This window comes from Saccostrea cucullata, unplaced genomic scaffold, assembly GCF_032062105.1.
Source record: "Saccostrea cucullata isolate Sc308-1 unplaced genomic scaffold, CSIRO_AGI_Scuc_v1 ctg4945, whole genome shotgun sequence".
Classification (NCBI taxonomy): Eukaryota; Metazoa; Mollusca; class Bivalvia; order Ostreida; family Ostreidae; genus Saccostrea; species Saccostrea cuccullata.
The window spans coordinates 19,190-41,931 of record NW_026930550.1 but is presented as its reverse complement, the minus strand read 5'-3'; the positions used below and the strand labels follow the sequence as shown (position 1 = coordinate 41,931).

The 22,742-nt window shown below is 34.4% G+C and overlaps 1 protein-coding gene across 2 annotated transcripts; it reads right to left on the bottom strand.

The window, feature by feature from the left end:
* Positions 1–258: 258 nt before the first annotated feature.
* On the bottom strand, positions 259–21,083 carry LOC134229023 (cytochrome P450 3A29-like). Of its 2 annotated transcripts, none has more exons than XM_062710732.1 (14): positions 20,921–21,083; positions 19,486–19,588; positions 18,613–18,668; positions 17,727–17,829; positions 16,739–16,855; positions 15,992–16,080; positions 15,481–15,638; positions 14,866–14,999; positions 8,498–8,585; positions 8,216–8,373; positions 8,034–8,122; positions 5,059–5,196; positions 2,155–2,314; positions 259–1,891 (listed from the first exon to the last, which is right to left on the bottom strand). In XM_062710732.1, exons 1-14 carry the CDS (start codon positions 21,001–21,003, stop codon positions 1,811–1,813), a joined length of 1,557 nt encoding a protein of 518 aa, XP_062566716.1. In that variant the 5' UTR covers positions 21,004–21,083; the 3' UTR covers positions 259–1,810. The 2 variants fall into 2 exon arrangements, with proteins under 2 accessions (XP_062566716.1, XP_062566717.1); XM_062710733.1 differs by having other exon boundaries at positions 14,872–14,999; positions 20,921–21,082.
* Between the last annotated feature and the right edge of the window lie 1,659 nt (positions 21,084–22,742).

Sequence of the window (22,742 nt, the reverse complement as noted above, 5' to 3'; positions counted from 1 at the left end):
GCAGCTGAGAGTTGGCAGTAAGCAGTCAGCAGTTGGCAGTAAGCAGTTGGCTTTCGTATGTGGCATTCCATACTTTTCTTATTTATTTCTAATTTTTTATTTTATTTATTTATTTTTTTTTTTTTTTTTGGTCAAATTTTTCAGATAAGTTGATTTTTTTCCCTGGCTGCACCCTGCCCACTTTCAAAAACGATGCTATGACCCTGTATCAACAAATGAATTAAAGCGTAAAATAATTAACAAGAGGCCCATGAAGATGATATTAATTTAAAGAAGGTTTTATGAAAATCTGCATGCTACATGTATTTCTATTATTCCTTATTTTGCACATATATTATATACACTTCTCATTGTTATTTTACTGACAACTTCAGAATAACAAAGTAGACAAAAAAAGAATCCTTTTTGAGTTTTCATGAACAAATACACTTTGACAAATAGATACATACATATATTTTTGTTCAGGATTGACGCTGACAGCTCATATTGTTCATGTATTGTAAATATACACATTTTAAAAGATATATGTTTCTGGAATTATGCTAACAAATTAATATTTTGTTCAATGAAATACCTATACATGTACAATGTAAGATAAAAACCTCATGACCTAATAAACAATGTAACAAATGTATGCAATAAAACACCTTATTTTGGCATTGATATGCGTAGAAATACTGATAGGGCTAATACATGACTGCCCAACTTCCACTATCACCTTCTATAATTCTTTTAAAAATACTTGTAAGTATGTGCATATTTACGATATAAGATAATTAATATTAAACTATAAAAATGCATATGTACATGTACGTTATCACTTCAAGTACCTTAATGCAAATTCAATCGTAAAACCATAACGCTACAGTTCTGCAGCTAAGTATTGTCCTTGAATTTTGGCACACAAAACTGCTATGATAATTCACAGATTGACATAAAAAAGATAAAAGAAGGACCATAGGCTACAATACTCACCAGAGTATATTAACTAAGAAAATGAACAAATCGGTACATAATTGAAAAGTTTATGGATGGGGGGGGGGGGGGGGTCTTGTATTTTAAACTACTTAAGGATGCTTTCATATCAATATAGCTAATTGCTTCTTTTTTTTTCAACAGAAGATTTTTCAATGATTATTATCAATAAGACTAATTGTGGCTTTGCTGTTCTAGAGAAGATTTTTAAAAGCTTTGTATATACATTTATATACATGTATTCAATTTAAAACTTTGATCCGACATTGTGGCAATGCCCTACCCCCGGAAGTCATCATCTGAACAAACTTTAATCTACACTTTGTAAAAAAAAGTTTTCTAAAAGTTTGAAATTTTTAAAGATATTTAAAGATGCAATCAAATTTTCAATATTTCTGAATTATCTCCCCTTCAAAGAGGCTATGTTGCCCTTAATTAATTTGTACAATCCAACTAAGGATGCTCTGTGGCAAGGCTGATTGAAATTGGCCCAGTTGTTTTTGTCAAAGTTTAAGATAACAATGACGAAATTGCAATCAGAAAATTAAAGCTCACTTGAGCCTTTGACACAGGTGAACTAAAACAATTTCAACTTCAAAAACTTCTGATTAATATCATTAATATCACCAATATATTCATATCAATTTTCCATAATTTGCCTTTTTAAATTTCTTCATTTGTTCTTAGTCTATCAGCTTCAAATTGTCTTTGCTGTACTTTTCTATGTAGTCTACAAAGATGGGGTTTCTGTTTAATACCTCTTTTATGGTCAATTACAAGGATTGTTTCTCCACATTCTAGGTTATCATAATTTTTTTAAACTTGGTAAAATTTCTCAATCTCGTAACTCAAATGCTAACTTGATTGGTTTTTCCACAGTTATGAGACCCTTGTTGGTAATAACTTTCAAGGGAATCTGAAAAGGAAATATTTAATAAAGTTATTAATGATTAAATATGTTGTCTCTGTTTTCTATGCTTTGAAATTTTATTTAGTACTTGTAACTTAATTAAATTAATTTCAATCATGATACACAATATTTTGAAATATAATATAAAAATACTTTCTTATAATGTAAGTTATAAAATATTTCAAGGGAAATAAGAAGCATCGCTATCATCATTCTTTATAATAAATCTTGATTCCCTCAGGTAAATTGAGACATCTAGTGTTTTGTACCTGAGTTTCCTGACAGGGAACAAATCGAACCCTCCTGAGAACATGAACCAGGGCTATTTTTAGTTCTAACATGGCCAGCCTCATTCCTAAACACATTCTTGGACCAAGTCCAAATGGCATGTAGTAAAACTTGTTCTGGACATTCTTGGAATTTTCAAATCTGAAAACATCATGGAAATAATTATTCTGCACAGCTATCTAATATACTCTTAAATTTGTGGTCATATTATAGACAGTTAAATTGAAGCTCAAGCATCTATTGTCCCCATCCCTACCCAACCTGTCCCTAACCTTAGAAAATGGCACTCATAGTCACAGCTTTATATATACCAAGGTCATTTAGCAATACATCTGTGTACATAATTCCAAATATGATCTTTCCCAGAAATTAAGAGAAGGCTGCAAATTTGTTAGGACAATTCTCAGGTAAGCTTGGACTTTCAGTAAGGTTTGGCATTCTCGGTGCTATGTAATTAGCATCTGTCAAATGGCAAATAGATTCTCATTCGTTAAGAAATTAATAAAATCAGGAACTTTAAATTGTTGTTGACAACGATGAGACAATTTAAGCTCCACCTCTTTGCCGGGCGAGACAGTGTTATTAGCTCACCTGAGCCGAAGGCTCAAGTGAGCTTTTCTGATCACATTTTGTCCGTCGTCCGTCCGTCCGTCCGTCTGTCCGTCTGTCTGTCTGTCCGTCTGTAAACTTTTCACATTTTCGACTTCTTCTCAAGAACCACTGGGCCAATTTTGACCAAACTTGGTACAAAGCATCCTTGGGTAAAGGGGAATTTAAATTGTTAAAATGAAGGGACATATCCCCTCGCAAGGGGAGATAATCAAGAAAAGACAAAAATAGGGTGGGGTCATTAAAAAATCTTCTTCTCAAGAACCACTGGGCCAGTAAAGCTGAAACTTATGTGGAAGCATCCTGGGGTAGTGTAGATTCTAAATTGTTCAAATCATGACCCCCGGGGGAAGGGCGGGGCCACAATGGGGAATCGAAGTTTTACATAGAAATACATAGGGAAATTTTTGAAAATCTTCTTCTCAAGAATCACTGGGCCAGAAAAGCTGAAACTTATGTGGAAGCATTCTGGGGTAGTGTAGATTCTAAATTGTTCAAATCATGACCCCCAGGGGAAGGGCGGGGCCACAATGGGGAATCAAAGTTTTATATAGAAATATATAGGAAAAATCTTTGAAAATCTTCTTCTCAAGAACCACTGGGCCAGAAAAGCTGAAACTTACGTGGAAGCATCCTGGTATAGTGTAGATTCTAAATTGTTCAAATCATGACCCCCGGGGGAAGGGCGGGGCCACAATGGGGTATCAAAGTTTTACATAGAAATATATAGGAAAAATCTTTGAAAATCTTCTTCTCAAGAACCACTGGGCCAGAAAAGCTGAAACTTATGTGGAAGCATCCTGGTATAGCGTAGATTCTAAATTGTTCAAATCATGACCCCCGGGGGAAGGGTGGGGCCACAATGGGGTATCAAAGTTTTACATAGAAATATATAGGAAAAATCTTTGAAAATCTTCTTCTCAAGAACCACTGGGCCAGAAAAGCTGAAACTTATATGGAAGCATTCTGGTATAGTGTAGATTCTAAATTGTTCAAATCATGACCCCCGGGGGAAGGGCGGGGCCACAATGGGGTATCAAAGTTTTACATAGAAATATGTAGGAAAAATCTTTGAAAATCTTCTTCTCAAGAATCACTGGGCCAGAAAAGCTGAAACTTATGTGGAAGCATCCTGGGGTAGTGTAGATTCTAAATTGTTCAAATCGTGACCCCCGGGGGATGGGTGGGGCCACAATGGGGAATCAAAGTTTTATATAGAAATATATAGGAAAAATCTTTGAAAATCTTCTTCTCAAGAACCACTGGGCCAGAAAAGCTGAAACTTATGTGGAAGCATCCTGGTATAGTGTAGATTCTAAATTGTTCAAATCATGACCCCCAGGGGAAGGGCGGGGCCACAATGGGGTATCAAAGTTTTACATAGAAATATATAGGAAAAATCTTTGAAAATCTTCTTCTCAAGAACCACTGGGCCAGAAAAGCTGAAACTTATGTGGAAGCATCCTGGTATAGTGTAGATTCTAAATTGTTCAAATAATGACCCCAGGGGGAAGGGCGGGGCCACAATGGGGAATCAAAGTTTTATATAGAAATATATAGGAAAAATCTTTGAAAATTTTCTTCTCAAGAACCACTGGGCCAGAAAAAGTGAAGCTTATGTGGAAGCATTCTGGGGTAGTGTGAATTCTAAATTGTAGGAATCATGACCCCCGGGGGAAGGGCAGGGCCATTATAGGGAATCAAAGTTTTACTTAGAAATGTATAGGAAATATCTTTGAAAATCTTCTTCTCAGGAACCACTGGGCCAAAAAAGCTGAAACATATGTGCCCATGGAAGGATCATGGGGTAGTGTAGATTTCAAAATGTCTAAATTATGATCAGTGGGGTAGGGTGGGGATGCATTATGTATAACAAGGGTGAAATCTGGTAAAGAACAGAATGGTCAAAGTTTCTCAGGTGAGCGATGTGGCCCATGGGCCTCTTGTTTGTTATTTGGTACACTCATTGACATTTGACTGAATTTCTATCCCATGTATATTTCAACAGTGAGTAAAAGCTGTGTAAATTTCAGACGCTAATCATGTAATGCCGAGAATGCCACGCCTTACTGAAAGTCCAAGCTTACCTGAGAATTGTAATACTTTTACTTGAATTTCATGACTAATTATAATCAAATGTGGTAAATGCACATATTTTCTGACTCTAATTGAATGTTGCTTATAACACACGTTTGTCTCAACTTTTCATGTAATATCATAATATTTTATGATTTATATTTATCACACTGGGAACCCACAGGCACCAAAAGCATTACCTGTCTGGATCAAACTTCTCTGGATCTGGCCAGTAATCCGGATTATGATGAAGTCCATACACTGGAATCACCACGGTGCCTCCTTTTAGAAAAGTGTAATCTTTTATCACAACTGTCTCCCCTATCTCACGAGTTAGTCTGTCAAATGAAAAAAGAAACAAGAGGCCCATGGGCCACATCGCTCACCTGAGCACATGGGCTAGTTTAAAAAACACAAATCAGCTCAGTATTGAAAAGTTTACTTGTTGGGGAGGGGGGTGAATTTTTTTCACTTGAGAATGTCACTTTATCAATAAAGTATACATACATAATTTGCCATACTTGAGAAGAAGAGATTTAAAGATTTTTCCTATATATTTCTATGTAAAGATTTCACTGCCCATTATGGCCCCACCTTACTACCAAGGGTCATCAACAAACTTGAATTAACTCTAACAGAGGATATTTCCATATTAATATCACTAATCATAGCCTTGTTGATCTTGATAAGAAGATTTTTAACAGATTTTTCCTATGTATTCCTATGTAAAACATTGATCAGCCATTGTGGCCCCACCATACCCCAGGGGGTCATGATTTGAACAAATTTGAATCTACACTACCTGAGGATGCTTCCACATTAGTTTCATCTTTCCTGGAAAAGTGGTTCTGGAGAAGAAGATTTTAAAAATTTTTCCTATATATTTCTAATATATAAACCTTTGATCAGCCATTGTGGCCTTGCCCTACCCCCAGGGGTCATGACTTGAACAAACTTGAATCTACACTACCTGAGGATGTTTCCACTTGAGTTTCATCTTTCCTGGTCCAATGGTTCTGGAGAAGAAGTTTTTTTTTTATTTCCTATATATTCCTATGTAAAGCTTTGATCAGCTATTTTGGCCCTGCCCTACACTTGAGGATGCTTCCCATGAGTTTCATCTTTCCTGATCCAATGGTTCTGGAGAAGATTTTTAAAGATTTTTTCCTATATATTTCTATGTAAAACTTTGATCAGCCATTGTGGCCTCGCCCTACCCCCAGGTATCATGATTTAAACAAACTTAAATTTACACTATCTGAGAATGTTTCCCCATAAGTTTCATCTTTCCTCGCACAGTGGTTCTTCAGAAGAAGATTTTTAAAACATGCCACCAAATTTTCACTATTTCTGAATTATCTCCCCTTGAATAAGGGCGTGGCCCTTCATTTGAACAAACTTGAATCCCTTCACCCAAGGATGCTTTGTGGCAAGTTTGGTTGAAATTGGCCCAGTGGTTCTGGAGAAGAAGTCAAAAATGTTAAAAGTTTACAGACAGACAGCAAGACAGACACACGGACGCCAGACAAAATGTGATCAGAAAAGCTCACTTGAGCTTTCAGCTCAGGTGAGCTAAAAACCCATTAAAATAAAACTGCAAACTAAATGATAAATGATTAATATGTGTGTCTTTTTTCTGTTATGCTCTTTTTATGTCTCTGTCGATGTACTGCTTGCGTGTCTGTAAAGGTGTGCCTTATATATGTATCTCTATCTGTAACATTCCTTATGCATCTGTGCTGTATTGTTTGTGTGTCTGTACATGTGTGTCTTTTATATGTATCTTCACTGATATGTCCTCTAAATGAGACTGTGTGCTGTACTGTTACAAGTAATACTATGTTTAGTGCTGCATGTTTCCATTGTTTTACTGTTATGTATATATTAACAATATCAGTCAAAAGCTCATTACAGCTTGTGTTATTTTTTAACTATCATACTGACTTTAAATAAAGCTTATCTTATCTTATCTTATTAAGTCATTTGTAATTTTTTAAACACAATTTTATCCCCTTTTCACACCTCAAAAAGTACCAGATTATCTACACTCTTTCAATAATCAGTAATTATAAGATGAGAAAATGACACCATAATTTTTTATTCTAAAATGCTTGAATGGGGGCCATAAAACTTGGACAAGCTCACTTTTAATCTCAATCAATCTTTTCAACTATATATTCCTTTGGTAAAAGTGAGACTGAGTTCAAAATCAGTATGTCAAAGTTTTATGTCCCCCAGGCCTGAATATATTATAACTTATCCACTGGTTGTGAGTGGGATAGCTCTTTTATCAAACCCGGGACAGGGAACTATATCCCGAGGGCTTGCCCGAGGGGAATACCGTATAGCGGGTTATTTTAGCGGGGTGCTAAATTTGGCTTATTTTAGAGTTTTGATGGTAGCCCGCTAAAAATTTAATCGCTAAAATATTCAGTACTCTTCTTAGTGTTCATCTGTAAAGAGTTTAAACACTGTCTCCGCTAAAATAAATTACACCAAAATTATTGGCATACCTTTGAGCAGGCAAAATGCCAAAATTTTACACCCGCCAAGAAAACCCGCTATACGGTAGTCCCTGTCAAGGGTTTGATAAAAGAGCTATCCCACTCACAACCAGTGGATAAGCGTTTTATTATACTGATGTATTATATAATTTCTGATGTTTGAATTTTTTGGAGTAAGATGACACTGCAAGAATAATCTGAAATCCTGATGACATCATAATGCTACTGAAGTCATTATGACATCATCAGTCAATAGAAATAATCGCTGGAAATCAAAATTGGTGGCAAAAATTGCATGAAATTTTTCCGAGGGTGGATAGCAAAAACTATACCCCGGGGTATAGCTTTGCTATGCGTGAACTATAAAAGATAGTTATTTTACCTTGTAAACTTTATATAGGAAACATTTTAACAGAAGTATAATAAATGCTTTTATTTACTGTATAGCAAGTTTTCTTGGCAGGTGTAAAATTTGGCGTTTTGCCTGCTCAAAGGTATGCCAATAAATTAAGCGTAATCTATTTTAGCAGACACAGGGTTTTAGCTTTTTGCACATAAACACTAAAAATAGTAGTGAATATTTTAGCGATTAAAATTTTAGCGGACTACCATTTAGCGGAATAACCCGCTATACGGTAATAACAATTCGACCTCAATATATATTTTTTTACCTAGGTAGAGGAGGGTACATTCTGAGCGTCTCTAAAATCACTTGTTCCATGTACTGTAGTTTGTTCACATTTTCATAATTAGGTTCATCCTACAAGTAAATAGGAAATGGGATCTAAATATTTGAAGTGGCACTACATCTTTGAAAGTTTATCTTACATAAAAACATCATTTTATTTATCACCTTCCCAATTTGATCCTTTATCTCCTGAACCACTCTGTCTTGAACTTCCTGATTTACGGCTAGTTCATAGGAAACAAAGTTCATTGTGTTGGCAGTGGTTTCATATCCCGCAACAAAAAACAGGAAAGCCTGACCTATTATCTCATCATTGGTCAATTCTGAAAAGATGGAAATTATGTAATTTCATCATTGGTCAATTCAGGAAAGATGGAAAATGTAATTTTAAAGCATTTTGATATAATTTTTCATCATTTTCCTGCATGGTGTTAAGATAATAATTACTTTTCTGTCCACTGTTGATATGTTGATCTTGTAATGACTGATCATCTAACTCAGCATTCACCATAAGTTGAAGAAAATCAACATGTCTCTGTAATTATAAAACAAAAATTTAACCATGCAAAAGCAATAATATATTTTAGGCAATTTGAGACCAATATTCCTTTCAATTTTAATGTCAGTTTCCAACTATCCAATATTTTTTTTAATTTAAGCCCTACAATAGCATATCATGGATATTTCATAAAAATCTAATTTTGGCATTTTTTGCAATGCTCTCATGCTAGAAATGAAAGTCTTGTTGTGAGATGTGTATTGTTTCATTATGTATATAATTAGTAACATTAAGTTTCTTGAACATTCCAGAGTGGTCAACATGTTTGGTCATTTTATCTAGAACATTCTTAAATTTTGTGTATGTCCAGATTGTTCCAGTAAAATCATGTTTTAACAACTTCTAGAATTTTCTAGATTTATAGTACTGTATAAATACCCTGTCAATTCGCTGCATAAAATATACTTTGTCGTATAAGCACTACTGAGATATAAATGGGATATATTTTCACTGGGACATTGTGTGCAGCAACGGACACTCTGATGTATGTATTTTTAGATTCTTGCTAAGTTTGTACTTTATGTTTGATATATTTATTATATATTACTGTAAATAAATTATTGTTAAGTTTAAATTGTGTTATTGATCTTTGCTGGCATTTCGGGTAATTCTGACCCATAACAGAATTGGGGGCTCATCCGGGATAAAGAATTTCTTGCACTTTTGCAGTTTATTGTCAGAATTTTTGTTAATTGAACCTTAAATTTAATTATAAGCCAGCAGAAATCAACATGGTGTTTTCGGTCACAGACTTTCTTAGTTCACCAAGTGTTCAGGTTTTTGATACGTTAAAAAAGGATGACTTGATCGCATTAGGTTTACATCTTGGGTTAGATGTTAAATCCTCTCAGAAAAAGCAAGACATTAGAATTAAGGTTGCAAACAAACTAGTAGAAGAAAACATCTTTGAAAAATACGATCTTCCAGAATATACAGTTAAATCAGAGTTAGGCTCTTATAAAATGGCAGAATATCAGTTTCAATTAGAGTTAGAGAAAATGCGATTTGAAAGAGAAAAATTAGAAAGAGAAAGAGAAGAACGAGAGAGTGAACGAAAATTTGAATTAGACAAATTAGAAAGACAAGAGCGAGAAAGAGAAAGACAAGAGCGAGAAAGAGAGCGTGAAATGAACTTTGAATTAGAGAAATTAAAATTACAGAACCAACCAGAACCGTCAGTTGTCAAAACTGAATTTGATGCAGCAAAAAATATCAGATTAGTTCCAAAATTTCAAGAAAAATCTGTAGACAAATATTTTCCACAATTCGAAAAGGTAGCAGAGAATCTTAAATGGCCACGAAATGTTTGGTCAACAATGTTACAAAGTGTACTGGTTGGAAAAGCGGCTGAGGTATACTCTGCACTAGGGGTAGTTGAGAGTTCAGACTATGAGAAGGTCAAAGCAGCAATATTAAAAGCATATGAATTAGTACCTGAAGCGTATAGACAAAAGTTCAGAAAGTATAGAAAGTTTGATAATCAAACATTTGTTGAATTTTCACGAGAGAAAGAAGATTTATTCGATCACTGGTTTAGATCTAAGAAACTTGATAAAACTTTTGCTAATTTGCGCCAAGTCATCCTGGTAGAAGAGTTTAAGGAATGTGTTCCTCAAGATTTGAAAACACATTTAGAAGATAAGAATGTGAAAACTCTTGAAGAGGCAGCAGTCATATCTGATACTTATGCTCTGTCTCATAAAAAGAATTTTGTTTCAAGATCTCAGACTAGCAGTAATTCTACCAATTCAGACACATATAAAAAGAGTGGTTCAGGGTCTCAGTCTTTCACAAGTTCCCAGTCTCCATCCCAAGGTGGTTTTAAGTCCGGTTCAGGACGTGTTGAAGGATCGTCTGGAATAGGGTCGCTTCCTACTTGTAGTTATTGTAAGAAAAAGGGTCATCTGATCAGTGAATGCTTTAAACTTAAGAGAAAAAATGATTTTGATAAAACTCAACCACATGCTTGTGCGGCAGTTAGAGGTGATAGAGAAGCCTTAGTATCGATTTGTTCTGACACTCCTGATGTCCAGGGTTCACAGTCCAGTTCTATTGATTCTATGGAGGATTATAAGCCCTTTATGTCTCAGGGATTTGTTTCACTCGGTGACTCTAGCGAAATAAAACCTGTCCAGATTTTGAGAGATACTGGTGCTGCACAGACGTTATTGTTAGAGGGCGTGCTTCCTTTGTCTGAGCAGACTTCTACTGGTGGATCAGTTTTATTACAGGGTGTGGAGCTAGGCGTCATTGATGTTCCCCTGCATAGAATTAGTTTGAAGTCAGATTTAGTTACTGGACCTGTTATCGTAGGTGTTCGACCTACTCTTCCCGTTCCAGGCATTTCTTTGTTGTTAGGCAACGATTTAGCTGGTGGGAAGGTTGTACCTGATCCTATAGTTTGTGAGAAAATCACTCCAGATGTCATGTATAATGATGAAGATGATGACATTTATCCAGCCTGTGCTGTTACTAGAGCGATGGCCAGAAGACGAGAAATGGAGGCAGACCATACTCAAGCCTTTGACGAGACGAATTCCTCTGTTGATATTGATTTGAATGACACTTTCTTATCTGACCTTGATGGCACTCAAACAAGCATGGAATCACACAATATCAAGAAGCAAGAGAAGAAAGAACTTTTACCAAAATTTAGTGGTGATGAAGATGAGTCAAATCTACCAGAAAGCCAAGACAAGGATATCCTCAGCCGAGAACGTTTACTCTCTGAACAACATAAAGACCCAGATATCATTCAACTTAGTAAGAGGGCACTTCCACCAGAAGAGGCTACTAAAGTTGGAGAATGCTTCTATATGAAAGATGGCATCCTTATGCGAAAATGGCGACCACCTGATGCTTCTCCAGATGAAGTGTGGCGTGTTGTTCACCAGATAGTGGTCCCAGCTGCTTATCGTCGAGATGTCATGAGTTTAGCTCACGATACACCTATGGCTGGTCATTTAGGTATCAATAAGACTTATAATAGGATTTTGAGTCATTTTTATTGGCCTAAGCTAAGAAAGGATGTTTCGAAGTTTTGCAAGTCATGCCATGTCTGTCAGATGGTAGGTAAACCAAATCAGAAGATACCATCTGCTCCTGTCCAACCCATTCCAGCTTTTGAAGAACCGTTTAGTCGAGTATTAGTGGATTGTGTAGGACCTTTGTCTAGGACCAGATCTGGAAACCAGTATTTACTTACCATTATGTGTACATCCACTCGATTTCCTGAAGCCATACCTCTAAGGAATATAAAGGCAAAGAGCATAGTTAAGGCCCTAACCAAGTTTTTCAGTTTTGTAGGAGCACCCAAGGCAATTCAGTCGGATCAAGGCTCAAATTTTATGTCGGGGTTGTTCCAGCAAGTCATGCATGAGTTGGGTATAAGGCAATATAGATCAACTGCTTATCATCCTGAGTCCCAGGGAGCGCTAGAACGTTTTCATCAAACCCTAAAAACAATGCTGAAGACCCATTGTTACCAATATGAAAAAGACTGGGACGAAGGGGTTCATCTTGTGCTATTTGCTGCATGAGAAGCAGTCCAGGAGTCTCTTGGGTTCAGTCCATTTGAATTGGTGTTCGGACATACAGTTAGAGGTCCTTTGAAATTGTTGAAGGAAAAGTGGCTGACTGAGACTAGTGATCTTAATCTTTTAGATTATGTGTCTGATTTCAAAGAAAAACTTTACAATGCTTGTAAATTAGCACAAGAAAATTTGAAGAATTCTCAGATGAAAATGAAAATGTGGTATGACAAAGATGCCAGAAATAGGGTGTTTAAGCCAGGTGATAAGGTTCTTGTATTTTTACCTATTCCTGGTCATCCTTTACAGGCCAGATTTTATGGTCCTTATGAAATTGAAAGCAAGATCAGTGATGTAAACTATGTAGTTAAGACACCAGGTCGACATAAAGAGAAACGGGTTTGTCACATTAACATGTTAAAAGAGTATTTTGAAAGGTGTGACCGAAATTCTGTAAAACCAGTTTCCACTTTAGCCAATGCTAAGACTGTTCAAAATTATATTGAAAGTGATACGAGTGTAGAAATGAATGAGAAAGATTGTAATCAGAGTGTTCGTTTGAAAAACTCAGAAATTTTGGCTGATTTTGATGCCAAACTTGGACATTTGAACATTCACCAAAAAGAACAAGTTAAAAACTTGATGAATGAGTATCATCAAATCTTCTCGGATGTTCCAAAGAAAACTAATGCAGCTTGTCATGATGTTATAGTTGGCGACGCTCTGCCTATCAAACAACATCCGTACCGTCTGAATCCAATAAAATTGCAGTACCTAAGAAGGGAAGTGCAGTACATGTTGGACAATGACATTGTTGAACCTAGTAAAAGTGATTGGAGCTCACCGTGTATTCTTGTACCAAAACAGGACGGTTCTTACCGATTATGTACAGACTTTAGAAAGGTGAATTCTGTTACCAAAACTGATTCATATCCAATACCTAGAATCGATGACTGTATTGACAACATTGGAAATGCGAAATTTGTCAGTAAATTTGACCTGTTGAAAGGCTACTGGCAAGTACCGTTAACAGAAAGAGCAAAAGAAATATCTGCTTTTGCTACACCAGATGGACTTTACCAGTATAAAGTAATGCCTTTTGGCATGAAAAACGCACCGGCTACATTCCAAAGGATGATTCACTCCCTTCTTCAAGACCTTGAGGGATGCGAGGCCTACATTGATGATGTCGTCATATATAGCAACACATGGGACGAACATCTCCGAATCATGCGTGCTTTATTTGACATTTTAGCTGAAGCAAACTTAACTGTGAATCTTGAGAAGAGCGAATTTTGTCATGTTTATGTAGAGTATTTAGGTCATAAAGTAGGTCAAGGTTATGTTACACCCATTATGGCTAAAGTGGAAGCTATTGCAAAGTTCCCGATTCCTACAAACAAGAAAGAATTAATGAGGTTTTTGGGCATGGCTGGGTTTTACAGAAAATTTTGTCCAAATTTTTCCTCAGTAGTTAGTCCACTTACAAATCTTTTACGAAAGAGGGTTAACTTTGAATGGACAAAGGACTGTGAAAAATCCTTTCATAAAATCAAATCTGTCCTTATGAGCAACCCAGTTCTGTCAACTCCAGATTTTTCTAAGCAATTTAAGCTTACTGTTGACGCTAGTGATGTTGGAATCGGGGCAGCTTTGTTTCAAGAACATAGTGATAAGGTAGATAGAGTTGTTTCTTATTTTTCAAAGAAACTTACAAAATGTCAACAAAAGTATTCCACCATTGAAAAGGAATGTCTTGCTTTGTTGTTAGCCTTACAGCATTTTGATGTTTATCTGAATGTTACATTGCATCCAATACTTGTGTATACTGATCACAACCCCCTGACATTTTTGCATAAATTGTCAAACAAGAATCAAAGACTGACTAGATGGAGTTTGTTGTTACAAGAATACAACATAACAATTAAGCATATCAAAGGCAAAGACAATGTTATTGCAGACACCTTGTCAAGGGTATCGTAAACATACTAGATTTTGTATTAATGTACATGTTTTACAATTTAAGTTTTTCATTGACATTCAAACTTTTTAAGGGGGGAGGTGTTGTGAGATGTGTATTGTTTCATTATGTATATAATTAGTAACATTAAGTTTCTTGAACATTCCAGAGTGGTCAACATGTTTGGTCATTTTATCTAAAACATTCTTAAATTTTGTGTATGTCCAGATTGTTCCAGTAAAATCATGTTTTAACAACTTCTAGAATTTTCTAGATTTATAGTACTGTATAAATACCCTGTCAATTCGCTGCATAAAATATACTTTGTCGTATAAGCACTACTGAGATATAAATGGGATATATTTTCACTGGGACATTGTGTGCAGCAACGGACACTCTGATGTATGTATTTTTAGATTCTTGCTAAGTTTGTACTTTATGTTTGATATATTTATTATATATTACTGTAAATAAATTATTGTTAAGTTTAAATTGTGTTATTGATCTTTGCTGGCATTTCGGGTAATTCTGACCCATAACAGTCTCTATTATTCAATTCAAGTGTCTTTGAAAATAAGAAGAAAGATCCTTAAAATCACTAAGATTTCAATATGTTTATAATAAATGCCCACTTCCAATAGAAATGCACTCGATATGCTAGTAGCTAAAACAACCCAATACATGTACTGCATGTGTTCCGATTTCTTTGATGTTATGTAATCCTAATCCCAATATTCCTTCTGAGTCCTTCTGATTTCATTGACACACATACCTCAGATGACTCGGTTTTCCTGTCTTCTATCATAGCTTGACATTGTCTGACAAAAAACCCTACATTCTCCTTGTTGAAGAAAGTCAGGTTGAAGATACGAAGAACAGGATAAAGGCTAGGAAATACACCTATAAAAATTAAGATTAAGGCATGATTACTTGTCTATGTTTAAGGCCAATACACTACACACTTTTTCTCCAAATGTAGCCAATTAACAATTTTGTGTAAATTTTGAAAATTTTCCTTCATTCAACACTTTGATTGATTAATTTAAGATTTTTGCAGAATAAAAATCAATAAAACTTGTTTGAAATAAATGACTTTTGATCCATTTACAATGTAATCATCATCCTTTCCTTTTCATTTTGAGCAACATATTTAATTCATGAGATACAATATGCCATTTCTTAATAGTTTTCTCAAAAAAGAGATGTGGCCTTGAATTAAAGTTTACAGAATACAGATGAAAGAACATGAGACAAATGTTGATCAGAAAAGGTCAATAGTCTTTAATTTGCTTAGATGAGTTACAATGTTTGATATATATGCATGTATAAAGTCAGCAAAAAAATCATCAGTGCAGCAAAAAGGTACATAACTTATACCTACTTGCAAGTGTGATGCAAATTCTTCTCCATGGCTTCATCCCTCTTTGGAATATTTCTTTGATGTTCTTGATAAAAGAACTGTCTGGATTGTTAATACTGTCTACATCCAATCCAAAGGCTGTCGCTGCTATAGCGTCCAGAGTAAAACCCCCATATAGCCTGTTAAGGTACAGCACTGACAATTTGGAATATAGTGACAATTTCCTCTAACTTGCTACAGGTGTCATTATATTCATCAGAAAGACTAAGGTATTTGAGGAACAGTTGTAATGATACAAGCTATTTAAAGAACATTTACTATGTATGTCTAGATTAAGTCTTTGATGCCCAACTTGCCTCCCCCCCCCCCAACCTACCATCACCACCATTCCAGAATGTCATGTCACTTGCACAATAGTTACTTATTTACTTGTGAATATTAACCATAAAACTTTTATTGTAAAATTTAACAAAAAGCTTGCAGGGTTCTCCTAATCCTTAACTAGGGTATTGTGGATTTCTATGATACTTACTGTTTGACTTCAACATTTTCTTTGGCTTTTGCCATGTTTTCCATTTTATCAGCCAGATTTGCAGAACATCTGTTTATGTCATGTGTAGTCTACAAAGGTAAAAAGTTACATTAGAACAAGTCCTTCATTTTATTAACTGTAACATTATCCACAGTTAATAAATGAAGGAATATATTCCAATACTAATTTCTTTGCAAATTAAGTTTTCTTTTGTTTAAGTTGTCTTAAAAATTGCAGTTTTCCTTATCCAGATGCAGTGTAATAAAAGACACTTTTTTAAAAGCCATTTTATTTGTGGTACAATTAAACAATATTGTAGATTTTTTATGTAGAGTAATGCACTAAGAGAGTGTGAGAAAAGTATTTACACAGTTCTTGACTGGATATGATATTTTTCATACTCTTGTAATTAGTGTTTTCTATTTTGTACATAGTCCACAATTTTTGAATACAAAACACACAACTTATTGGATACAAAAACACAACCTATCAGATAAGGCTGGCTTTAAGATGATATTTGTTTGCCCTCTCCCATCTCAGGATAAATTATTTTTCTCAGAAAAATATTGATTTCAATGCTAAATTTTTAAAAATAAAATATATTTTCAAGAATACATAAAAAATGAATTGCTTCCTAGAGGTTAAAAAGTTTTGAGTTGGGCCACTTTTAGCGAGTGGGATTGGAGAGGACAACCAAACAACTTTTTAAAGATGGCCTATCATCAAATATTCTCTATTATATCATACCATCTTCAGTTTCCCTGTGCTAAATGTTGGAGTTAAAATGGAACGAATCCGTTTCCAGTGTGATCCATAATGGAAAAATACACCTTTGTTAACAGGTGTCTGTGTCATTGTGTAAATCTGCAAAAATAAGTACAAAATTTTATTTGCATGTTGTTAAAAGTCATTGTTTTCTACAATCTGATATTTTTCAAAAAATATGCTTTTTTTTCTTTTTCTTTTTTTTTTTTGGGGGGGGGGGGGGGGGGTTAGTGACGGTTGCAACATTGCCAAAAAAAAAGGAAAAAGAAAAGAAAATAGAATCAAAACATGCACATATCTGCAAGTTAGATTATTTTTTCCAGAAATGATAACAACATTAATTCCAATATAAACAAAGAAATAAAGATACCTTAATGATTACAGCTGTCTTTAATTAATCATGTTAAGTGGATGAAGGTTTGATAATTCTAAATGATTTTTACATTGATGGCTTGGAAAACAAGATCTAACTAAATGAGCTATTCTAGTAGTGAATACTTCATTGCTTAATAAATGGCATTTGTAGCTTTCATACAAAAGAACTGCAAGTATTAAAGTACCATCACCCAGTACCAGCATGAATGTTGTCAGTATTCAAATCTTCAGGACTTTATATGGATAAAGTTATAGGGATAAGGATTGATATAAGGTTTGTAAGGATAAGGATTATAAGGTTTATAAGGAGTTATGTTATAACGATTAATAATTTAAAAGTATATATCATGTAGGTCGTGGCCACAATCGCCAAATCAAAATAAATAAGTTTAAGAAGTTATACTTGTCTTCATCGTCTTTAATAATAAAGTACTGGTACTCTGAGAACACATTTAGTGGATGTGAATATAAAACATAAAATTGACTAGCCAATTCATTTAGGGAAACACTCAAAAGCAGTTTAACTCTGATTATGTAAAACTTATCCCAAACCAGTACAACATGTCAAACAAAAATATCCCCAGTACTCCCTTACCCTCCTTGGCCTGTCCTGGAAGTAGGGAAAATCCTTCACAAGGACATGCTTTGCTATTTCTGGATCAGCCACAGTAATTAGGGGAGTTTTACCATACCAAGACCTGTAAAATGTTTGCATTAATTTTTTATTAACTCCATTACAGCAATATAAAATGTGAGAGCCCTAGAGTAATTCAAACGTTTTACAAAAGTAATTAAAACTCCAAGGTCAAAATTTTGATCTGGTCACAATGGCTATTTGTCAAAAGTAAATGCCATGGTTAAAAAGGTCAAGAATTTGGTTTTAAAAGAAAAGATCAAAAGAAATGAAATGCACATAAGAATATGAAAGACTGGCTTTTAAAAACTTATTGAAGAGCAATGGCTAGGGTTAAAGGTTTTTTTTAGATTAATTATCAAACTGCAAGGTCAAGGACATGTGGTCAATAATGTTGAAATCTAAGTAAAAGGTGTCTTGTAACTAGGATAACACAGGTGAAATACATGTATGAAAGCCCTAGCTAGCTCTAACCATTCAAAAAATTAATGCCAAGGTCAAATTTTACAAAAGTAGGACAAAGAAGGTCAAGCTCCAAGGTCTAAGTCATAAGATCAAAAATGTTTGTAGCGCAAAAAGCTCTTGTAACAAGGAATACATCTTTAATTTGAAAGTCCTAGCACCAACCAATCAAAATTCACAACAAGATTAAAGTTTTGTGAACAAACAGACAGGTAAAATTTTATTTGCCTCAAAATCTTTGAGGAAGCAAAGAAAGCTCAAAAAAAATTATACTAGTTCTAGGTTTTGACCTTCAGAGGTCATCAGAATATAGGGGTGTGAAATTACTTCTCTTTTTGATGTAAATTATTCTGGATATTGTATAGACAAACTGCTTTGTACTTACACAATGATTTTAGTTTTCTTTTCATTAAACCATTTCCTCTCATAATCATCAACTCCCTACAGTAAAAAAAAATAAAAAATTAATAAAAATCTTCATAGATTTTAGATAATGAAGTCACTGTAGTACATGTATTTGGAACTTAAAATCTTTTTTAAAAAAATGATTAAAACAGAATACAATGTACTTATTTTGACAAATCTCTATTATTTTAGTACACTCTATACCCTAGAGATAATGAACTTAAGGTCAGTTATCGATGTCTGGTATGCAGAACTTAAGGTCAGTTGTAGATATCTGTATTACAGTACTCATGGTCAGTTTAAAGATGTTTTGTAAACAGTACTAATGGTCAGATGTAGATGTCTGGTATACAGTACTCAAGATCAGCTGTAGATGTCTGGTATACAGTACTCAAAGTCAGCTGTAGATGTCTGGTATACAGTACTAAAGGTCAGCTGTAGATGTCTGGTATACAGTACTCAAGGTCAGCTGTAGATGTCTGGTATACAGTACTCAAGGTCAGCTGTAGATGTCTGGTATACAGTACTCAAGGTCAGCTGTAGATGTCTGGTATACAGTACTCAAGGTCAGCTGTAGATGTCTGGTATACAGTACTCAAGGTCAGTTGTAGATGTCTGGTATACAGTACTCAAGGTCAGTTGTCTTGTATACATTACTCAAAGTCAGATGTAGATGTCTGGTATACAGTACTCAAGGTCAGTTGTAGATGTCTGGTATACAGAACTCAAGGACAGCTGTAGATGTCTGGTATACAGTACTCAAGGTCAGTTGTAGATGTCTGGTATATAGGACTCAAGGTCAGCTGTATTTAATTGATAACGGTGAAGTATCAAACTTCTAGATCCTCCTCACCATTTTGATGACCTGGTAAAGATGACCTATCAGAGGAAGGATTCCCTCCGGGGCAGGTATCCCCGTCCTTCTCTGGTAATCCTCCGCTTCTCGACGCCGCAGCCTGGGGAATCAAAAGAAGTCTAAATAAAAAGCTAATTAATATAAAATAGCAAAATAGTTGGGAGGGGGTGGGTGTGGGTGGGTGGGGGTGTTAAATTAATATTCTGTTTGCCACTGATCTCCTTCCAATACTTAATATAATGAAATATGCTTTTCTTTAGATGTGATAGGACTGCATGCATTATTTTCATATGTATATTTGTAATACACTTAATTTTTTTATACTGTTTTTGCAAATATTGGCAAGCTTGTGTCACTTTTTAGCAATATCATAATCATAACAATATCCATATAATAAAAATAATATTCAGTAAATTTTATAAGTTGTACTCAGGCCTTATATAATTAGTTCTATTTGTATTAAATAGTCCATGTCCTGTTACTAATATGCATGGAATAAAAAAAAAGAAATAATTAAGTATAAATGATGTTCTGCATGCAGTAAATGTACATATATTTTTAATCAATCCTGTTTTTTTAAATTAATGTGCAATTATGTAATACATGTACATAAAATACTTGTTCATGTTATACTTTATTTAAACAGGGTGACCAGATTTGTGCAATGCACTTAGCTTGTTCATGTAGTTTGGAATTTTCCTTATTACAAAAATATCAATAACATCAGTCTACTGTAAACTAAGTTTGACAACAAGCAAATATCACTGTTTTTACAAATCTTAAACAGATTTATATGAAACAACTTATGATATTTCTGAAAAAATTCAGATATTTATTTAAGCAATGAACATGAAATATACAAACTGTAATATTTATTCAATTATAATACATACATGAATTATTGATACATGTCAGTTTTACACTATTGTTTGGACTCAGAATATAGCAATTCTAATAACTCGTCTATTCTAGACTAATCAAATATTAGGCTGATAAATTGATTGTTTTTCATAAATCAAGACACATTGTGATATATTTTATAGATTCATTTTATTCAAAGTGAGTTAATTGTTTAATTTTAAAAGTTCTTAATTTCTATGGAAAATTAGAAATAGGCTTAGATACAATGATATTTTAGGGTTTACTGAACTTAATATATTACATGAAATAAGAATAATTCTAAGCAGTATATATATTGATTATGTCTTCTTTTTTTAATGCAGTATATCAGTTTTGAGATCAAGTATACACATTATATTATTCAAGACATGGAGAAATCCAAGTACCTAGATCATGACTTCACATATCTACTTGCATATTTGATAACGTGACAATCCATCAGACCTTACTACAGCTGCAGGCTACAAAATACAGCAATCCTAGAATCTCTAGGACAACTTTCCTCTGTCATATCTAATTCAATACGTCTTACCATAACAAAAGAAAAACGACGACAACAATCCCAGCCAATGACAATGCCCAAGAATCCAACAAACAGCAGAGATGTAGGTCCATTCAGATGGTTAGTATACTAGTGCTGAATTAGTGACTTTTGGCTTTGGCCTACTTTCACTTTCAGCTATGGCACGCCGAATGCGTCAAGAGCACTTTCAAAGTATAGATATAGCTAGATTTTTACGCTTCAAAAATATTTCGAGATGTGAAATTTTATATTTATAAAAGATATAAAATTACAAATTTTAAAACTTCCAAAAATATCATCGATCGAGAAATAAGTTTTGTTGATTTTATATATAATTAGCTGCAGAACTGTAGCTCTCCGAAAAAAAATATATTGACAGGAGAGCTCTGTAAAGTGCCAGCAATTGAAAAAAACTGTATATTTTTTGCTCACAAAAATTTGCGCTTGATCCTGGATTAATTCTTCCAAATTCTTACTACGAAAAGCTAACTTTTACTTAATTTTCTATCAAAATTAATACTCTCCGACTCGCAGTTGACACCTGCACGAAGCGCATTATCTAGACCGAATTATCATGCAAACCAAAATGGCAGTATTTTATATTAAAAAAAAAATAAAAAAAAAAAAAGACGAAATTTTCGATCATCTCAATTCCAGGGTCAGGAGGGCTATCAACAACAATTATAAAAATGTTTTGTTGTGAAAGCAGTGAAAGAATATATAAGGATCACACGGTCAGTAATTTTTTTTAGGTGACAGTTTGAAGAACATGGAGAATAGAATCGAGAAACAGTGCACTTTGTTGTGCGCAATAAATATACAGTTTTTTCAACGGGTGGCACTGCAGCTCTCCGGTCTGTCAATATATTTTTTTTTTCCGGAGATCTGCAGTTCTGCAGCGAAACTGAGTAGAATGTATAACTAGCTGTTGTTAATCTAAAACTAGGCCTAGCTGAAAAAAGTCATTCAATATTAGGGCCCGACTTACAAAGACCATTGTGTTGTCCCACTTGAATTCAAAAGTATTGTTTTTCTTTTGCAAACATTTCTTGACTATTTGGACTCTACATTTTTATTATTTTTTTTTAATATAATTTTAATGCCTCATTGCGTTGGGCTGCATATGCACTTGCAATAAAATTAAGGAGTTCAGGCGTGAAATCACAATTTAACAAAGCAAATACTGACTTTATACAAACTTACTTTTGGTTGAAGTGGATAAAAAAATAAAATTTCTTTTATAGGACAGTCTTATTCCGTTAACAGAGGCATACAATAAGGGGATTGTTATTCTGATTTAAACTCGCTGCTATTTGATCATATCCAAACGACAGATAAATTTTTATGTTGTTCTCCGTTTTTTTTATTTCAGCCTTGTGTCTTTACTAAATATTCAATAATTTTCCCCCATGTTTGCGTATTCTTTGCCTTTGTGGATACTAAACGTGTTAGACATTGCTTGTATCACCACCGGGGACACCTGTCAGGTGTTTTGGAGATAGGTGCTGCAACTGCTACCAAATATATTCTGTCAAGGAATAACGTCAATTAATGAAGAATCGGTTAAACAGTCACACAATGAAAAATGTTTTCTTTTTCTCTATAATAAAAAACAGATCGAACCTAAGCAGTACGAAGCCTCCTGGTCTAAGGAAATAAGGATACCACATGTCTTCCATTTTGCTGGTATGTGCATACATCTGCTGCGGGGAACACTTATAGACAACTGCAGCTAAAATACTCGTACTATTTTTTTCGTCTTTATCTTACCACAGCAACTTCATACAACACAAAACAACTTACCAATCACAAGGAAAGTTTGTTCATTTGT

Excerpts from the sequence above, each read along its gene's own strand:
- LOC134229023 (XM_062710732.1), bottom strand. The coding sequence starts at position 21,003 with ATGGACCTACATCTCTGCTGTTTGTTGGATTCTTGGGCATTGTCATTG. Across the intron at positions 8,586-14,865 it reads CCGAGTCATCTGAGGTATGT|AGACATGTTGATTTTCTTCA; the intron begins GTGTCAATGAAA and ends TTATAATTACAG. Across the intron at positions 1,892-2,154 it reads TTCCCTGTCAGGAAACTCAG|ATTCCCTTGAAAGTTATTAC; the intron begins GTACAAAACACT and ends TTTCCTTTTCAG.